Below are 20596 nucleotides of genomic sequence, written 5' to 3' on the forward strand. Positions count from 1 at the left end.
TCATGCAGTGTGAAACTTGCAAACCTCTACCATAGGACATTTATTTGGAAGGATTATCAGGGCCTTTTTGTTTTCTTTTCTCTCTATTAAATTCTGATAGGAAACTGCTTTCTCCTGGTGCTCGTATGCTGTGTTATAGAGCTATTTGCTTTCATGTTTTGCCCTTAAAGTGGGTCTGTGACACGTGGTCCTTCAGGCATCCTTCCACAAAACCTTATTTCTAAATTTGATCGTTCTTTATTCTTCCAAGATTCATCTCAACTGCTGTGGGCTTTAACTATTAAAATGCATTTTAAGAGGTTGCAGACTTCAGTTTTGCTGTTTAGGAACCTTTATGTGTGTTTTATAGAAGGCTACTTTCCTAAGTACCAGCTTCTATTTTAAATCAGATTTTCGTCCATGCTTGTTGTGATGTCACCTTTCATCCTCATTATCGTAAAGCAATTTTCTTCAGAAATCAGACTAATATTAATCTTCTACGTTGTGTTTTAGTGTAACATAATTAGCTACAACATGATGCTGTAACATAAATAACATGGAGAAATTGGTGTTTCTCTATGGAAAAGGCAAGATGGGTGTGAGAGAAAAGACCCTTGCGTACAGACTGAAGATGAACATTCTCTCCACTGTCATGTGCTGCTTCTTTAAATATGAAAGACATAAGCCAAAGTCTATTGACAGCCTGCTTTGCATTGGGTAGTGACTCAGCACACACTGGTCCTGGTGTGCAGCATTCCTTCATGACAGTCTTGTGCTGTGGTTTAACCCTGGCAGGCAGCTCAGCATGGCACAGATGCCCACTTGCTCTCTGCAGGTTGTACGGAGACAGAACAATAAATGTGAGAACTCGTGGATTGAGGTAAAGGCAGTTCACTAGGTAAAGCAAAAGCTGTGCACGCACGGAGAGCAAAATAAGGAATTAATTCACCACTTCCCATCAGCAGGCTGATACTCAGCCACTGCCAGCAAAGCAGGGCTCAGCACACTTAACAGTTTATTGGGAAGATGAATGCCATCACTCCCAGCATCTTCCTTTCCTCTCCCTTTCTCCTAGCTTTCATTGCTGAGCATGATACCACCTGGAATGGGGTGACACTTTGGTCAGCTTAGGTCAGCTGTCCTGGTTGGGCGCCTTCCAGCTCCCTGTTGGCAGGGCAGTGCGAGAAGCAGAGAAGCCCTGTGTAAGCACTGCTGTGCAACAATATGAACATCAGTGTGTTATCACCACTGCTTTCATCAGAAATCCAAAACACAGCATTGTATGAGCCATGGTGAAAAAAAAAGCAACCCAGCTGAAAACCCTGAAATGTTGATTAATGTAAAAATTGCTTTCAAACGGCTGTTGATACTGTGCATCCCAGACATGAGGTTCTATACAAGTGTTGGTTGTTTTCAAGTTCTTTCTGAAGTCTCCAATAGTTCTGAGATGGAGTGTGATTTGTTTTTGCATGTGTGTTCCTTTCTAATTCAGGTTTACAGAACACAACAGTGGAATAGTTGTCTTTTTTTTTGAAGGGCTTGATTATATACTGCACTGTATTTAAATAAAATGAAAAAAAAAGAACAGAAAAATGAGAGGCAAGAAAACCCCAATAACCAGCAATTGAGAGAAGTTTGCAGAAATAAGCAGCTTTTTTCTCTGTACCTTTCAGTGAGAAAATCTCCGTGAATGTCCTAGAGAACCAGCTGTGCCATCCAGGCACTAGAATGTCCTCGATAAATCCTATAAGCTTTTTGTCCACGAACTTTTCCCTTTTCAAGACTACATTTTTGCTAAATGTTTGTTTTGTGTGTGTGTATGTGTGTTTTAAATAACAGACTATCAGCTACTTTTAATTTACTTTTCTTTGTAGAAAGAGTCTAGGATTACCAAAAGTCAGCCATCTCTTTTGAAACACATGGCAGATATAAGCTGTCTGCAGCTCACAGCTTCATTTCATGTCATGACATCTGAGGTTACTTCTGGAGAATATTAAGATTGTATTTACTGTGTGACTTGCAAGATACATTTGAGGAACCAGTTCTTCCTCTTGGGGTGAAACATTTCCAAGTACTGGATATATTCTCAAATTTATGATAGTTGAAATTCCACCAGGTTGTGCTGGTGGTCGCTGTCTTTCACTAATTGTGTTTTTGTCTTTCAGCAGGTCCAGCAGAAGGTTTGGGAAAAATAATACAGAGGTTTCCTCAGAAGGACTGGGAAGATACTCCTTTCCCACAGGGAATAGAGTTGGTAAGTTTGCACTACATTCTGTAATTTTTAGAATTTCTTTTACATATAGTTGGAAGATATCTGCCTCCATACAGTTACTTGTTAACAAGTCTATCAGGGAATGAGAAGAAAAAAGGTGGGTAAAGGGGAGATAATAGCTTTCTGAATAGTAATTTTTTGGCTAGCAGAAGATAACTTACTCTTAATATATGTTGGTATTTCTAGAATACAAAATGAATCTGCCTCAGGGTTAGAAGCAATGCATTTAAAATAAATGTTTATTTGTGTCCCTCTGTCTGTTGTTGGCTACATTTTTAGAGGCATCCTTAAAATTGCAGCTGACTTCTCAAATCATGTTCAAGAGAACAGACATGTGTTTTTATATTGTACACTTAAAAAAAATGAATTGGAACTTATAATGACATCACAATTAACCAGCTTCATTAAAACAGTGAGTCTTTAGCATTCGTTATGCTGCCTGTTAAGGACAACACTAATGAAAGCTGTGCTGAACAAGATGAACATACAGTGATCTATTTTATGTATTCTCTACGGTAAGTAGCCCTTTCCCTCTTGTGTTGTGATGCTGTGAGATGCAATGAGGAGGTAGATCTTACTCATTCAGGTCAGGGATTCATTACATGTATGGCCCTAAAAACTCCATAGAGAAATGGATTGCAGTGGTTACGCTATGCAAATGAGGTTTCTGAGAAGTCAGCAGAAACTCACTGCTGTGAACTTAGGGACTTCTGGGACAGGATGAGCTAGGGAAGGAGTTGGCCTGTAGGAAGTGTTACAAAATCTGCTGCAGAGAATAAAGACCAGTGCTCGCTTCACTGAACTTGTTACACAGATACAGCAAACACAGAGAGCTTTTATTGGTACGATACCATTTAATTGATGTTCAGCTGGCTTTCAGATTCACAGTGTGCCATTGGTCAGGTGCTGTCCTTTCCTGAGGAAGGGGGAGAAGGAGATCTTGGTGTTTTTAGCTTGCCAGTACACTCTCTCATACAGCAGAGGTTTCTACACTGTGTGCTGGTGTATGGAACCGGCTGCTCGTTTTCTTCAGCAGTGTGGTTTAAATTTCTTCATAGTCAAGCACAATCCTTATGTTTTGTGGGGATGTCATGCATTAATGACTGGTGTAAGCATTATTTCCGATACACGTGATGGATAGTTACAGTGCTTGTGGTAGGCTTGCATAATACTGCATTTAGCAATGTAGTGCTGTGCTGTAACAATGGAAGCTCCTGCTTTCTCTAAAGTATTTCTGCTACTGTTACAACATTAGAGCACTGTGTATAGCTATTGCAGTTTACTATAACCATTAGTGTGCGCTCAGTGATTACTAACCAGGTTCTGAGGAGTGACTTCCATAGCAAAGACATTTACAGATCTTGAGAATTAACCTTTTGATGTGAAGGCTTAGTTTAGTTTATTTTTTTAGTTTTGTTTATTCATTAGTAGTTTAAAAAACAAAACACAGTCTTGGAGTTGAAGGAGGTGGTTTGTTCTGGCTTTAAACAATTGCAAGAGTTTGATTCATACTGAGATTTATTTTGTCATGTTAATTTTCCTTACCTATTTCAAACATGGTAACAGCTCGTTTCCACTGATGTTTTGAAATAAGAGAGAACACATACAGTTAAAGCAACGAAGCTGTTTATCCCTGCTCTTTGTTTAAGTAGAATCACTGAGGCTTGACACTTCCCAAGGAAAATGAAATCTAGCTGTTTAAACAGTAGGGACATTTTTTCAGCTAGTCTGTAAAATTATTCGAGTTTTGAATTGCTGTCCAAACCTGACAATCAAATTTTATTTAATTAGGATTGAATACATAATGCAAAGATCATGCACTAAAGTAAATCATTTAAAAGAGTCAGATATTGGCAATATATTGTCCTCCAGTTTTTGTGAGAGTGTAACATGAATCAGTGTAAATAAATAGAAAGGAAAGAAGGAATACTGTGTTGCTATCTATGCCTGTCATCTTATGGGCAATATTGATATCATTAAGAGCGTAACTGGCAAATGTGGAAAAGAGAAAGAAGATAAGGACGGTCTAGATGACAAAAAAGTTTACGAGAATGAAGGTAGGTGTTTATGAATACTACTTAACTCAGACTAGCCATAGAACTAGATACCTTCAAGTGTATCTCCTCTCCATTGAATGAAGAGTCTTTATGGTTTCTGTGACTGGGAAATGAAATGCCCGAACAACAATGACTTGTATTTGAAAACCATGATTCTCTATCTACTTTTCATGAAGGAAAAATGGAAACATGCTTTTAATGCCTAGTGTTAAGATTGAAGGGAGTTCTATTTTTGATTTTTACTGTCAAAGCTGGTTCCTCTACCATGAATCACTGAGATTGTGGTTCCCTTTCCTGCCCCCCAAGTGTTTTATAAAGTGCATTGTTTGTGAGTTTGGGCATGTGAATATCCAGATTGCATGTCCAAATAACGTAGGATGAATCAGACAATTCATCTTGGCAGTTAATTGATGATATGATCCAACACTTGTTTTCCATTCGTATTGTTCATGGTATTTTCTGAAACAGGGCAAAGAACTATGCTCAAATGAGTATGCCCATGCTCACACCCCAAGTTTTAGTACTTTAAGATGAAAAACATCTGTTTGGACCACAGCTTGTAGAAATGCAGTTGGTTCATGTTCTGCTCAAAAGTTCACTGGGACTTCTTTGGATGAGTCTTTCCTCCTCTGATGCCCACACACCTCCTGCTTGACTCCAGTTTGCTCAGATTACTGAGAGCCAGACTAAGTCAGTGTAGAGAACAGAGTGGTGCAGATAGTTCTAATCTAAATAAAAGCAGTACAGATAATGTTTCTTGTTTTGTTGAGTTCAGTTTTGAAATATTGGCTGATACAGAAAGGACTGTACCCAGCAGACCTGCCCTGTCTGAGCGCAAGGGATCACCTGAGAACATCTTAACTAGGAAAAAAAACAAACAGCAAAATTCAAGAACTTTTAGCCTTGACTGCATTTGTACTTCTGCTAATTCATCATAGATAGGTTGAGAACTAGGTCATTATAAAATGTAATTGCAGTTTGAACTTTACCGAATACTGTATTTCATTTGTATATATTCTTCATTATAAGGAGCAAGAGTATGTATGTTTTTTTTGTTATGTAAGTAAGTAGTATGTTAGTTATTTCCTAGTTTTCTTTAACATGTTAATTCTGAAATAAATGCATCATCCAAAATTCAACAGTATTATACTTAAGGAAGCTCTATTGAAGCCAGTGTTTGAATTTGTCTTGTAAAGTGAATTGTCTCTGGTTGCTAGTGGTAAGGGAGCAAAGCTGTGACGCAGCTGAGGGAATTATGCTGTCTGTTGTTCTTGATTGGTGTATGTTCTTAGCTTCTACCTATCTGCAGCTCTTAAAACTTCATCTTGCATTTTCCATTTATTTAATGGCTTCACAGCTTTTACCTCTGTTTCGTTTATAATTGAACAGAGGAACTTCGATACGTGAGCCACCTGAAAGTTCCTGTTTATATATATATATGTTAAGAATTAAAAAAAATAATATGTTTATTATAGCTAATTAGGTCACTAAAATTTTTTTAAATTATTTTTTGGGGGGCTTTTTTGTTGGTTTTTTTTTGTAAGTTTGAATTGTGATATAACTGTGTGTAAGGTATGGCATTTGTTAAGATGTGAGTATTATGCATGCTGTGTTCCTTCAGAAGCTGCAAGGTGCTGTGCTCTGATGTGCTCGAATCTCTTGAGGTCTATCCAAAAGGAGGAAAAGGAAACTTGTAATTTCAGCTTAGAATCTGGGCATCTTTAGTTTACTACTCTTTCTAGGAAATAAGCTGACTTTGAAGAATATCGATAGTCTGAAGAAAAAGTGCCTCAGAGATGTATTTCAGTCATAGGTTTCCAAGAACATCTTGTTAAAACTTAACAACATGATAGTTTTTAATTAAGTGCATATGTTTGGGTACCTTTGACAATGGTTGGTCTGTTTCAGAGAAGTTACTGAAATTTTACACAAATACACTTTAAGTTTAAAAATAGACCTTTGAACTCATGAGACATACAGCAGTTTAATACTAGGATGGTTAAACTTATTGTTCTTTCTTGTAGAACAGATCTTAGAGAATATGTTGATTGCATGAGTTGGCTTTATATTTCTGCATATTTTTCTTATTTATAAGCCTATTTTACTTCTGCTATAAACTATTCTAGACTGTAATTAGTTATACATCAAAGGAGGAAGCTTTGGTATGCAGTGTTACAATGTATACTTGCATTCTATGGTATGCAGTCTTACAGTGTATGCTCATTTTTGTCTGGGGGCTAAATTAGCTGAACTACATGTCATCTGCATTACTCAGTTGGGAGGATAATGTTAATTGAGCCCATGAAAATCACACTTGGAAACAGATTTCGTTGTGTGAAACTAAACTGGATGCAATGCTGTTTTGCAATTTGTGATGAGGAGGGAGGAACATTCCCCCATATAACCGTTATTAGAGCCATCCATTCATACAAATTTAAATTCAAAGGTATGCAAGTATAGAATTGGGTATATATTTCTAGACAAGCAAATGGCCAATCTGAATAATTACTTACACCGTAAAATGTAGCTTAAATTAGTAAAAAAAAAGTTTTTATTCTTTTCCTTTGGATTAAGCTCGCAGGCATTATGATGCTATGAGAAATACTGAGGAAAGAATGTATGCATCCTTTTGAGAGCTGTCTGAAATCTGGCCTCCTGGTTGAGGATTGGATGTTGCTGTCACGAGCATATCATCCCTTAGTATACCTTCAGCATATCATCCCTTAGTATACCTTCATCTTAGTGTTTCTGCACCTTCCACTGGCTTAGGATATAAACTCTAAAATGTACACGAACTATTTCCTTTATGAAATATTGGATTTATCTTCCAGATTCCAACTAATTTGTAATTTGAAGCATGGGAAAAAGAAAAATCAAATGGCTGTATGGAATGGCATTTATGTATTTTTGAAGTATGTTGGTATTCTGACTTAAAAGGTCTCAATGTTCTGACAAAAACTAAGTTCATAGACCTCTACAACTTTCCAATTTGTGATGATGTACAGATCTTATGAGTGACAGCTATACCTCTGAGCTGTTAAGGAAATATACAGAGCTGTAACAGCTTCGGAGTGGGATCAGTGGGGAAGAGAGCTGTCCAAAGTGTGGTGGGGAGGGGGGGAGGGACCCAAGGAAAAAACACGCCTTATTTGTCTTCAGAGTTGCATTGAAAAAAACAGAATTGTTGTCAGTCAATGGAAGACATTTTAAGGTAAGCTAGACTTTAAAGTTCTGGAACATAATCTTTTGGAGATTTCCAACAAAAGTGTTTCTGAAAACCATTAGACATGCCTATGAAAGTGATGGTCTTAACATTTTACAACTCTTTGTTCAGCACTATTTTTGGTTGTCCACTTGGTATATTCCATGTTTTCTAGAAAAAAAAAAATCTAATACTTGAATGTTTTATGAAGTATTTTAAGTAAGGCATAAGAGATGAACTGGACTGCAGACTAGCCTGTTACAGTCTGCAGTGATTAAAGTTTTAAGGGAGTTAATCTTTAAATGCTTCAGTCTTAACTAGCTGATGTATAAGTCAGTTTTTGTACAACAGCTGTGCTTTTAAAGATCTGAATAAATGGTTGACTTACAGCATCCATTTAGGTGCCAGTGCACTTGGTCAGCAGTAGGTGTTTTGGTTCTCTCACTTCTTTCCCCCCAGATTTTGTGTTTTATTTTCAAGAATCATTACTTAAATAATTATCTAATGAAAAAGTACATTGCAGAGTTTGTGGTAGCACTTCGAAGAACATTGTGGTGTTATTTACTTATTGCATTGAAGCACTGATTCTTTCAGTACCTCAGTAGAAAATATTGTGGCAGATGTACAGCTAACATTCTTTATCAACATTATGGACTCAGTTTATATTCCTTTAACTTGTTTATATTATCCTCCAGTGGAAATCTTACAGTGCCATAAATGTGCTGTGTTTTAGAGCAGCGTCTCTGCTGTGCTGTAAAATGTCTATATTCAGGTTTCAGAATCCCACTTCTTTTACTGACTGGATTTTAACTGCTGGATTTTGTAGGTTTGTGGGATAAAGTAATTTCGTATTGAAACCTAAGGATTTTCACGTAGCCCTTCCATGGCAAAACATGTTCTTTCTGGACAAAATACTGTGAAAAGATGCAATTAAAGTGATTTATTTATTTATTTTTGTTATAAGTACAATCTTCCACTTGCTTCTTGTATTGTACTCAGCTTACCTTGCCTAGGTAGTATGCAGGTGTCAGCATTTCCCCATCCTTTGTGTGGGCAAACAAGAGTGTTGTGCTTCCTAAACTTCCCTGATTCATGCTTAGCTTAAGTTCTGAAAAAGGCAAACACTGTTCTGATAGCCAGGGGCTGGGCAAAGGAAGACATCAGATAAATAAAAGGCTTTGGCATTGAGAAAGGCAATGGGTTTGTTCTCCTTATATTTTGAGAATAAGGTAGTAGTGGTTGGGTGTTATAGCAAAGAAAATTTAGTGTAAACAATAGGAAACATTTTAAAAGAGCTTAAAATGAGAATTTTGAGCATTATTGTTTTAAGTATTAGAAAATATCCGGGAGAAATGACTTGTTTGAATGCAGCATGAAAGTGGAGTCACTTGGATAGTCTCCTGAGGTTCCTTTTTCATTTGTTAATCAGAAAGCTAAGACTCTGGATCTTTGCACGTCTTGTTGTTTGCTCCTCTGCAGGGAGGGACAATAGTATCTGTCAGGTGTTTCCTTTGGAATTTTGTCCTCCTTGGTGAATGCAGTTTTTCTGAAGAGTACTTATCGCTGTCAGGTCAGTTTCCTATCACTGCTTAGTAGGAGGATAGAAAATCAAAACTGCAAAACTGTGATAACCCCTTAAGACACTGAAGTGAAATATGTCAGAACTGTTTAACAATTTGTTGTTTAAAATTCCCATAATTTGTCTTGGCTTATTAATAGAAACAATTTTCAACATGCTGTAGTAAATTGGAATCGTACTTAAGCTTGACGTGCTGTAATTTTGAAGTTTCTGAGGTTCTGTTTGTTTTGGATTTTGTCTGGTTTTGTACAGGGAGATGGGATTCTCTGTGGTTTTGAAGAGAGCCGTAAAACAAGACTTCTCTACTGAATTCATAGCTATATTTCCATTTGTCACACAACTGGCCTGCCTGGTTTGTGTGAGGGAGCAGGCGGGGAGGTGGTGTGCATCTGAACAAACACAATCTATTGGGCTGAATACAAGATTGTGAAGTTTGAACTGGGTCACTGAATGCATTCTGGGGATTCAGAAATAATCTATCTGTGCAGTTGCTTGTTAAAAAGTGTAAATCAGTTTGGAATGTTTTCTAATAGTTAAAGAAAACAAGTTAATGGGGGGAAAAAAGAAGGTTTTCTTTCTGAACAAATTTGTTAATGGTGTGTTTTGTTAGAGCTGGTTTGATAAGAATTTCTCGTTAGTTGACTGACTCTTTAATTTGAACTTTTTATATCTTTCCAATAACATTTGATGCAGGTTTTTTCTACCAACTTAGATCATCTTGACAATTTGAAAGTTTAACTTCCTCAACTTGGAAACAATTCTGTGATGATTTTATGCAGTGCTCTTATTTGTAGTAGGTTATAAGAGGCCTATCCTACAAGTGTTCATTTAATAATAATTAAATCAGATAATTAAAACAGATAGTGAATAGTCAAAAGACTTAATAATTCAGCACACTCTGTGCTGCAGATTGCAATGTTATCATGCCATTAGAAGTCAAACAGAATCATTTGAACAAAGGCTTTCTACCTGTTTCTAATTTCTTTAACTGCTGGTTTCGCTTTCTGCCCTCAGTACAGGGTGATGCAGGTGGCTGCCTTAAGCACCTGGTGCAGTGAAATGTACCCTCTGCACAAGTACCTGTGGACACCCGAGGAGAAAGGTGACTTGAGTTGTTCAGCACCTGATAGAGACCTTGGGAAAAGACTGGGATTTTATTTCTTTATTTTTTCAAAAGAAATTTGTTGGCTTCAAATACCTTTAAGTAACTGCATTGAATTGGAAAAAAGAATGTGATCAGGTCTTTCAGGTTTTAGCGTACAGCTTTTTTGTACTCTATTTTTCTTTCGTCCTTTACCTCACAATTTACAGTTTATTCCTTTTGTTGGCGCAGAAACTTGGTATTAGTTGGTGTAAAAAGAATGCCCTTATGAACTTACATGCAGGTCTGAAAAGAGGAAAAGGAGATGAGCTTCTTATATGGCCTTCCTCCTGTACTGTTCTCCAGTAATTTCTGATATGGTCTAACCTAATTTTAATAAGCTCTGGAAACTATATGAGCATTTATAATAAGATGTTTACTTCAGTAGGATTTGGAAATGTTGCCTGAGATAATAATGAAGATACTTTCTTATTTTCAGTAAAATCAATAAACTAAGTTTAGGGAGTTCACTTCTGATTACAGTAAAGTGAGAAGAAAGCCATAAGCATGGTTAGTCAGTGATGAATTATGAGTAAGGAAGCAATATTGTGGAACCTGGAATTTGCTCAGCAGTTTACCTAATCTTTTCCTAGCAATAAATTCTGTACTGTCTTCATTGTTCTGTGAGTATCAGATATAAACCTATAAACCAGATATAAAGGCCAAAACCTTTCAAAAATGATTGTTAATACTCTGGTTTGATCCATAAAGTGGTACAGCTTTATATAATGTTCCTAGAAGAGTCCTCTGTGCCCTATGTTTAGCTGCAGTATCTTTATGTTCTTCTTGGGCATGCTGTCAAAGGATCATTTGAACAGGTGCTTTTATTTAGCTGTAATGGACACCAGGATAAACTAAGAGGTAGTTTTATTTCTATATCAACAGTAGAGTAATAAATTAAGAACTTGAACTGGCCCATAGTGTGATTCTCTGAAGCTACAACTTTCGCAGATTTGGAGATAAGGCAGTTCAGACTTGAGGTGAAGTTAATATTATTTGTGTGGTGATCCTTTAAAGGTTTGTAGTTCTTTCTCAACCTGCAATTCATTAAATCTGAGCTACAAAGTGAACCTGGGCAAAGGATAGAAACGTTGAGAGCCAAATCTTTTTTTTAACGGCTTTTCAAATTCATTCACAAATGGGCTTCTCTCACACGATATGGCAAATCTTGTGGTTTTTAATTCACATTGAGAATGTAGGACAAGACATTTCAGCTCATCTTCTCTATGGAAATGTACAATTGTCCCAGGTCCAACCATCTGTTTTGAGATGACTCAACATATTTCTTTGTTTACATGTCTGGTTTGTTCTTCTTGTTATTTCTCTGGTTTCTCTTAGCTACTGCAGTTTCCTCTGCGGGCAGAAAAAGCAGGTAGGCTTGATAATGTCACCTGTGCTCTGCACGCTGCTACAGTGTGCAAATGTTGCAGCATCCATCTCCGTTTTGGACTGCATCAGGTAAAAAAGAAAGAAAAAACAGGAGGCCAAGCCAAGAAATCCGGCATGTTTAGAGACTCCATCACTTTTTAAAATTCCTGAAGTGATTTTTTTTCCTCATCTTTTTAGATTTGTCTCAAACTAAAGTACTACTGTTCTTTTTGAAGTAACTTTTCCATCTAGATTTTGTCATAAAATTGCCCACAAGCTGCTGCTCTTTTTTTTTTGTTTTTTTGGTTTTTTTTTGCACTGATCTCTTAATCTTTAATGAGAAACTCTTTTATTTGTATCAACAAAAGGAGGCCTGAGAAATAAGTAGATCGCACTCAGATACTGAGTAGGCTTTCAATTATTGAGTAAAAAATGTCTGATCTTTTTATGTTGAAAGAATGCATGTTCTGCCTTGAGTCTCTACCAAGTTACCTGAACTAATGTAACCAATATATGCATAAAATTAGGAATAAAACAATTATAATGGAATAAATAATGTGTAGTAACACTTCCCCTGCCCCCTAATAAAATATTCTGTTTATGTTGGGCTGCCAATATTCCTGTTGTCAATGGCAAAAAATTGAGGGGAGTTTAATAAAAATAGTTGGCTTGAACTTTCTGCTTTTTTATATTTATCCTTTCTTGGTGTTTTCAGAATTCAGTGTTTAAGCCCCATACCTAAATAAAGGTAATTAAATGTAAGCCTGTGGTAGAGTGTCTTGAAAAGAAACTGTGATTGGACACACTTAGATCACATAGATCTTGGAGAAGATTGACACAGCATATTACACTGGATTTTAATCAAGCAAATATGGTTTTAATACTGAAGATGCCCAATGGCAGTGATTTCATTGTGACCTGCAAGCTCAGAAAATGTTTGTTTTTTCTAAAAAATAAAAATAAAGTTTTGGTCCAAGAGCAGATATATACTTCTGCAATTTACTGAAAAATAGACACTGGTAGAATGTATTATTTTAAACTCTAGCAAAGTCCACTTCTGGGAATGCCGTATACAAAATCATCCTCCTTTCATTTTTGCCTGTTTTTTCATTTTCCGCACATGTTTGAGTGTTATAACGTTTAGAACAGGGAGAGATAAGGTCACTGAAGTCATGACCTACAAGTTCAGAATGAACAATGAATTAGATTTAATACCAAAATAGTGGGATAAGAATTAGGTACTAAAGTTACAGTGTGCATTTGTGACCTCGATGTTTTTAACATTCTTCGAATACCAGATTTGTCTGCTTCTCGCCATCACCTCATGATTATTCGCTATAACTGCATACCAGGAAAGCTTATTTCACAACGATTTTCCTTCATTCTGGCCCAGTAATATACTTGTAGAGACTTGTTGGCATTTGGAATTTTGTAAGATTTGTTGTTAGACTATTTTCATATCAGTTTTGTGTCCTCTATATTGAATTTGATCTCCTTCTTTCAAATAATAGAGAAACTTCTTAAAAAGGGACTGGAAAGTCTGTTTTCCTTCCACAAATTAAGGTATCTTGCTTGTCCAGCCAACATGTTTTAGTAGTGGGAACCTCTAAATTAGAAGCTCTGGAGCATCCACATAGAGTTATATTTGTACTGAGTAACAAAACTTGCTTAGAAAAATCATTTCTTGCTGGTTTTGGCTATGGCTGAATCGCTTCTATGAACATGTCCTCAGAGTTTTCTATTTTGAAATTCAAAGTCTGCTTCTTGTACAACCTTGATTAATAGTATTATTTGGAAGAATGTTGTCTTTCTTCCTGTCATTTCATGTTGAAATGTCTTCAGTCTAAAGAATTAACAGAAATTCCAACTGTGTAGTTGGAGAACTGCTTTGGAATATTGTAATAAATGGATTCCTTTTTTAAAAAAAATATTTTTATTTATTTTTTTGCTCTTGGGTGATACAGTTGTGCAAAATTAACATAAATTGGAAACTGCTTCCCAATTTGTATAACCAAAGATAGATAAAATAGATAGAAATCTGTTACTTAGTCAATAGTGATCAGGCTCGAGACAACAATATTAGTTATTGTCTATATCATAGTAAGTTGCAGCTGAAGAAAATAAGTGGTTGAGTTGTTTTCCGTATGCCTGAGAAAACACACAATAATCATAAATTCTATGCAATCATATTATTAGCTGAAACATATTTGAATATGTATTAAATTTTAAGCAAAGGAATATAAGTATTAAATCTTATTTATCCTGGCTGCCACGCATAAACTTCTGTTTGTACTTTGCACAGCAAAGGCTGAGTAGATATTTTCAGTTAAGTGTTCAATAGTACATTTTGACTAATTTTCTTCCAAGATGAGCTACAACACAATGAAGGAAAAGATAGCTGGTCTTGTGTTGACTTTGGCTTTAGACTGCGAGCAGTATGGTGGTATTGTAGAAGAGTTCAGCTGAAACCACTTAACTCCTCAAGCTCTTGAGTTTGGACTGTGAATTTATAGATAATTTTAGTGTGTTGGTTTTATTAAGCTGTTTCTTGATTTGTTAAGATGGAAGGACAGATGCAGTTTAACCACAAAACCTGAGCCTGCGTAAAGGTTTATAGGTACATCATGTCTTTCAAGGCTCACCGTTAATTTTGCAAGAGTGCTTCAGAAGTACAGAAGGCGAGGTCATTCTGACATACCCTCCTTCATCTTTAGGCTTGTTTCTGTAGGAGCTGTAGGAATTTGTTAATATAGGGAAGTAATTTTCTAAGAGTCTGTGTTTCTAATTTGATGTTAGTGATTTTTTTTTTTTCAAAATGGATATTCAAGCAGAAATATTCAATGGGATGTTTTATGTTGGCTTTTATTTCTGATAAAATGTTTTGAGATTATCAGCTACTAAGTAGGTATTTGCTCTAAGTATTACTGTTTAATTTGTTAAATACATAGATGTGATCTGTACTGAAGTATTTTAGGGTGTGTAGTACGGGATAATAATGGCATACTTCATATATTATTAACTATTAAGGTGTGGCATTATTATGGCATACACACACCCTATTCACTGAAATTGCTTAAATATGGTAGAGCTTATGAGCTTTCCTTTTAAAGTATTAATTTACTGTGATGAGTTGGGTAACAGAATATGTCCTGTACATTATTTTTACCTAATATGGATGTTACCTTACATGTGGGTTGCAACGTTGATACTGCAGTGGAAACCTCAATTAAACTAGGGACTGAGTTTAGTGTGGCTTCTGAAGTTGTATTCAAAGAAAGAAAATTACTGGCTGTTGTCTATTTGAATTATCAATTTTCAGTGTGGCTAAAAATTGTACTTTTTAAATTTTCCAATATCTTTTGTCTCTTGCTGAATGAAGTATAATGGATTCATCCTAAGTTGATGTTATCTAGCATTTTGTTTTAATACAAACAAGCTACCCCCTACTTTAGATTTTCTTTCTCAGAGGTGTGGGAGTAAGCTTGTTCTCTATGCCACCACAAATCCAGTATAAGAGTACTCAACTTAAGCTTCAACCTAGAAATGAATAAGCAAGATTTGCAGAGAGAGCTTAGCTATATCAAACCCAGTATGAAAGAGAGTACCGGAAAGATGCGTACTACAGGATAAGATACTGCTACAGGACTTTTGTGAACTTTGGATTGCTGTGTTTTAAATATTAATTTTAGCAGCGTAACAGAGAAATATTTGTAGGTATATTATTGCTGTCATTAGAAATGTTATGCTACAGAGAAGATGAGCTACTTTCCGCACGTCAAACTAGGCTTGTGGTAGGATGTTAAGTTTACACTGATTGCCGCAGTTGGAGAGTTTGTGTTCATTTTTTACTTTCTTCAACTGGGATGACTTTTTTGTTTTAAAGTTTAATTGTACTGTTTTCAAAAAACAGTTCTGACTGTTGTGTAGGAAAACAGGCTTTCCTGAAAGTGCTTTAAATATCAGATTCCTGAGAAAAGGATTCCATGGGCATCTCATAAAACGGGCTCTGATGTCAGTAGACTTCAGGCTTCATCACCACTTCTTTGGGGCCAGTGACATTGCTGTGAGTTTTGTCACACTGATCTGCCTTGAGTAAGCTGCTACATGTTCTTGATGGTATTTCTTACATTTCTGATCCTCTGATTTTGGAGCTGCTTGCCTTACAACGTGGTATCATTGCTACTGTGTGAGTGTTTTCTGTGTAGAGGATCCAGGATGTAGTACCTGTATCGGAATAGTGTTCTTTTCCAGGACTTCCCTGTATTGAGCGATGAATCAGAGGCCTGTTTTGTACTGTTTTGTTGGCCTACTGTGGCCCTATGGGTGTGATGTGTCCTTGGCGGAGAAGCAACTGGATTGCATTTGGAGGGGCAATGCCAAGGTTCAGTTTGCCAAGGGAATTGTGTGTCCATGTCCTTGTGGCCTGGGATGTGGCAGGGGAAGGGAGGGAAGACAACCTGATTTTGAGTGCTCATATTTTAACTTAGTTGAAATTTTTTTCTTAACTTTTTAAATAAATGTTTTAAAGTTAAAAGAATGCTGCTAGTGTATTTACTAAGCAGGGGTTTTGACTCTGAAATTTCCAACCAAACTGCCAAGGGTGTGCTTTCATGAAAGCCTGTGGCCAGCCTGCTCATCTTCATTTGGAACCGAGCGCCAGAGTTTCTGGTGGTTGTTGCTGTTTGAGGTTTTCCTCACTATGAACTGTTCTGAAATTTCTATACCAAATCTCATTTGTGATTATCTTTTGTCCATGAAATTAATGTGTATGAAACGGTACATGATTTTGTAAACCTTAAGTTCTCATCTGACATCTTGTCCATTCCTCCTCTTTGGGATGCAGCTGTGCCATTGGAAGAGATTACAGCCTAGGCTGCCTGTAACTTTCATCGCCTCTTTGAAACATGCGCTAACTGTGCTGTCATATTTAACATAAACAGCCAGAAGATGTGGGGCAGTTTACATGTTGATGACAGTAGCTCTATTTCTAGTGACAAACTTATTCCTCAGACTCATTCCTTGTAGGAACTAATAATCTACTGTATAGTTTCTGCTTACTATCGACGTAGCAGTAAGTACTGCCTAGTAAGAAGAGGAGAGAGGCTAAAATTATGGATCCACTTTAAATTTTTGAAGACATCAATCCGTGTTACTAAGCGCAACATCAAGTATTGACATGTGGAATATATTAAAGCTCACTGTTCTTGGTTGACAGGTTCTAAAAAACATATTTGCCAATAACATTTTCCTTCTGTCTTAGCTTTAAAAAACAAAAATCAAACAACCTCCCCCCCTGCATTTTTGGCTATTATTGGAATTTTTGGCAATATTGGAAGTGGTCCACGAGTGTTCTTCATGATGTCCTAATCAGGGGAAAGAAAAGCCCCCCCCCCTACAATAGGTATGTCCAAAGTCATCCAATACATTCAACTAGAAAAATGTGTGTGCTTATGTCTTCCTCTAATTGACTTGAGTGCCAGGGGCTGTAAGCATTTAATTTTCCTGATCAAGACCCCTTCCTTCCTTTGTGAGAGTCAGACTTGAGGGGAATATACAATTCAAGTCAGGCTTCTCTGCTGAGGAGACACTGAATCTGAAGAAGATGCTGAGATGCTTGTCTCACTGGGAGATGGAGCGGGTTAAAGACACTTCTCCCAGTCTTATTGTTCTGACCAAAGTAGCTAGGACTGAGACCTATGAAATACACTAGTCCTGATTTTCAATTGATTTTACAATGACAAACTTCATTTTGATGGGAAAGCAGAGGTGTTACCTCAAATCTGTACCAGTATTGTGGCACGAAAGTACTGATGCGGACTTTAACATTCTGGGCTCTGATTTCACTGCCACATCCTATAAATTTTGCACAAGACTGCAATTTCCATGTGGTGTTTTCAATTATAATAAACATGACTAATAACCTAATCTAGAAAAGAATTACAGTGCTTGAGGTTATGAACCTGATCCTTGAAAATGCCATGGATCATACTGACAAAACTCATCCCTAAGTATGATTATGTGTATGAATAAATGTAGAATATAAACCAACTAATTTCTCCCATATATCCTTTATTTTTCATTTAATTTTTTATTTATTTGTTTGAATTTCTGGACAGTGAAAGAAAGGTTGACATTTTTACTGTGGCTTTTAAAATTCTTGTAAATGAATAATTGCTTACTTTAAACTGAAACTGAGCATAAATACATGCAGTGATGCTTGCTATTTTTGTCTTGTATATACTGGCTACCTCAGTATGGGTTATTCACTTTGAACTTTAGTAAAACAGTTCACAGTTTCTTTTTTTCTTTTTGCTTCATTTTGAATGAAATTAATGGTGATTTTAGACAGAATTTAGGAACAAGATTTGTGTAATACTTTGTTGGGAAGAGAGGGAAAGAAGCTTGTTAAAAATGGTTAAATGTCAACATATTTCCAGAGCTCTTTGTGAGCACTTTCATGTGGATTTGCTGGTAATGACAAGGCAGTATTTTTTAGATTTTTTTATTTCCTATTAGCTGGCAGTATTTCTTTCTATTTTTCTTTTTCCTTTACTAAGCAAACTATTTTTATGTTAAAAAAACAATACCAAACAAAAAAAAGCTCCAACCAACCAAAAACCAGCCATTTCTGGAAATAATTATTTTAGATGAGACATTTTTGATACTTTTGATAACTTGATGACCTTCTCTATATGTTTTTTAATATTAGTATTCCAAGTGTAGTCCATCAGGCCTTATGAGGGTCAGACATGAGTTCCGTGTCTTTGTTGAAGTGAGTTGACAATGAAGAACCCCTCTCTTAGAATAACCAGTAGAAGCTGATTCACATCAATTGCATGAAGAAACCACAAGCACCTGCCTTCCAGCAAATACTGGAATCCGATACTGGTAGATATGATCTAGCAGATTCTAGATCCAGCAGCCACAAGAAAGGTGGATGTTCCAGTCAATTTTCCTTGACTTTTTTCCCCTTTAAAGTAAAAGTCTGTTTGTTAATTTTTAACATTGCCCGAGGATGTGCTTTAAGTAGTTACATGATAAATGTGTTCTATGGTTTCACGTGAGGAGGAGCGTTATACAGCGTATGATTTCCAAGTCCAAGGATTTAAGTATTTATTTATTTATTTTTACTGCTTGTCTGTGAGAGATGGTAATATTTAACTGCCTTTATTGTTGCACTTTTGTTTAAAAGTCCCATTGTGTTTTCTTCTTACTGCGATATGTAACTTCGTACAACAACTAAGGTTAGTTAACCAAAGGAATGCTATGTTGGCTTGTTCCACTCCTGTGCAATTGTAGTCCCTCAGTCACATTCTCTGCCTGATGCGTTTGGTGCTGGAGTAGAGAGAACGAATGGCACTGTGGTCCAGCTGCAGCTTCTTTCATCACCTGACTTTCTTCTCCTTTCTCTTATCCCTGTCCCCTTTAAACAATGTTAAAAACTTTTGGCAGTGGGGGAGATTAAGGAGTTGGTAAGCCATATTTACTACTTGGGAATATGTTTTCACAGTTACTGCTCAATATTCTGCATATGGTGTCCTGGGGTGCATTAAAAAGAGCGTGGCCAGCAGGCCAAGAGAGGTGATCAAAATGTGAGGCCGCATTTTGAATGCTGTATCCAGTTCTGGGCACCCCAGTTCAAAAAAGACAGGGACCATCTAGGAGGAGTCCAGTGGAAGGCCACAAAGATGATGAAGGGCTTGGAGCATCTTTTGTGTGAGAAAAGGCTGAGGGACCTGTGTCTGTTCAGAACAGTCTGGAGAAAAGAAGACTGGGAGATATGATAAATGCTTATAAATATCTAAAGGGAGGTGGGAGACAAATGAGACCAGGTTCTTCTCAGTGGTGTGTAGCAGTGGGACAAAGAGTAATGGCCTAAAACTTCAGTGTAGGAAATGCCATGCTAACGTGTGCAAGAGTTTACTGTAAGGGTGATGGAGGACACCTACATGTGTGACCTGTTTCTAGGGTACCTGCTTTAGCCAGGGGAACTGGACTCAGTGATCTCTTGAGTTCCCTTCCAACCCCTGTAATTCTGTGGCTCTGTGATACACAGCCTTTTCTTAACTTCCATACACAGAGAGAGGCTATTCCCAAGGAAAAAGTGAAAGAAGCTAAAGAATGTACGTATAATACAGCAGTCCTGTAGCAAAGAAGCCATAATAGAGTGGATGCAAGAAACAAATAATTGTCGTAATGTTAGAGTTGATCTGTTTGTTTCCAAGTGAATTTCTGGCAGTAGAAGATTTGCAGTTTTGGCCATCATCATACTCATTTTTTTTTCTGCTGTCATCTGTGAAGGTGAGGTGTCATCAGCTTCAGTACACAGCACTCAGCAGCGAAGAGAGCTGTGGAATCCTCCTGTTCGTACTGAAATTGGTTTAATATGTCTGATCTGCTTAAAGTAATTATTATTTGGAGATATATATATATATATATATATTTCATCTATTTGTTAAATCTCTGCTAGTGACTGTTCCTACAGCTCAAATTCTGGAGATGGGGTTTCTAGGTTGTAAGACTACCTGGAAACTTTCCATCTTAATCCATAAGTTTAAATACAATACATAACTGCCTGATCTCCCAGCTGATCTGTTGAGCACGTTCTTACAGTACAAACTCTACTATAACCTATTTCTGAATAATCTCCATCCTTGAAGGTTTTTAAGGACTCAGGAGAGCACCAATCTGGTCTGACTTGGGAGTTTATCCTGCTTTGAGCCAGCAGTGGAACTTGAGCCCTCCTGAGGTGCCTTCTGTGAGCTTCCCCATGTACATGGGTGGGAGGGACTCTGCAGTGGGATTATTTTTAGGTGTAGGTCATTGCATCCCACCTCATCACTGGTGGCCTGACTGAGCTAAAGATGGTTGGTATAAATTGAAGGAAAAAAAAAGGAAAAGAAAGCACATATCTCCTATTCCAAATTCTTCCCATTCTTGTGAAGTTCAGTGTAGTTTTACATTTCTGCGTGTCTTGGGAATAAATATTTGGTGTCAG

General features: G+C 36.9%; 1 protein-coding gene across 5 annotated transcripts in view; it reads left to right on the plus strand.

Moving 5' to 3' along the window:
* Nucleotides 1-20596, plus strand: part of SBF2 (SET binding factor 2) — a 215209-nt gene that overhangs the window by 38287 nt on the left and 156326 nt on the right. For 4 of the 5 annotated variants that reach the window (XM_015864003.2, XM_015864005.2, XM_015864006.2 and 1 more), the window contains exon 2: nt 2145-2233. In XM_015864003.2, the coding sequence (XP_015719489.1) occupies nt 2145-2233 (89 nt within the window). The remainder of the gene's footprint in view (nt 1-2144; nt 2234-20596) is intronic. The other variant, XM_015864004.2, reaches the window with a different exon arrangement.

Source organism: Coturnix japonica, chromosome 5 (genome assembly GCF_001577835.2).
Source record: "Coturnix japonica isolate 7356 chromosome 5, Coturnix japonica 2.1, whole genome shotgun sequence".
NCBI classification, from domain to species: Eukaryota; Metazoa; Chordata; class Aves; order Galliformes; family Phasianidae; genus Coturnix; species Coturnix japonica.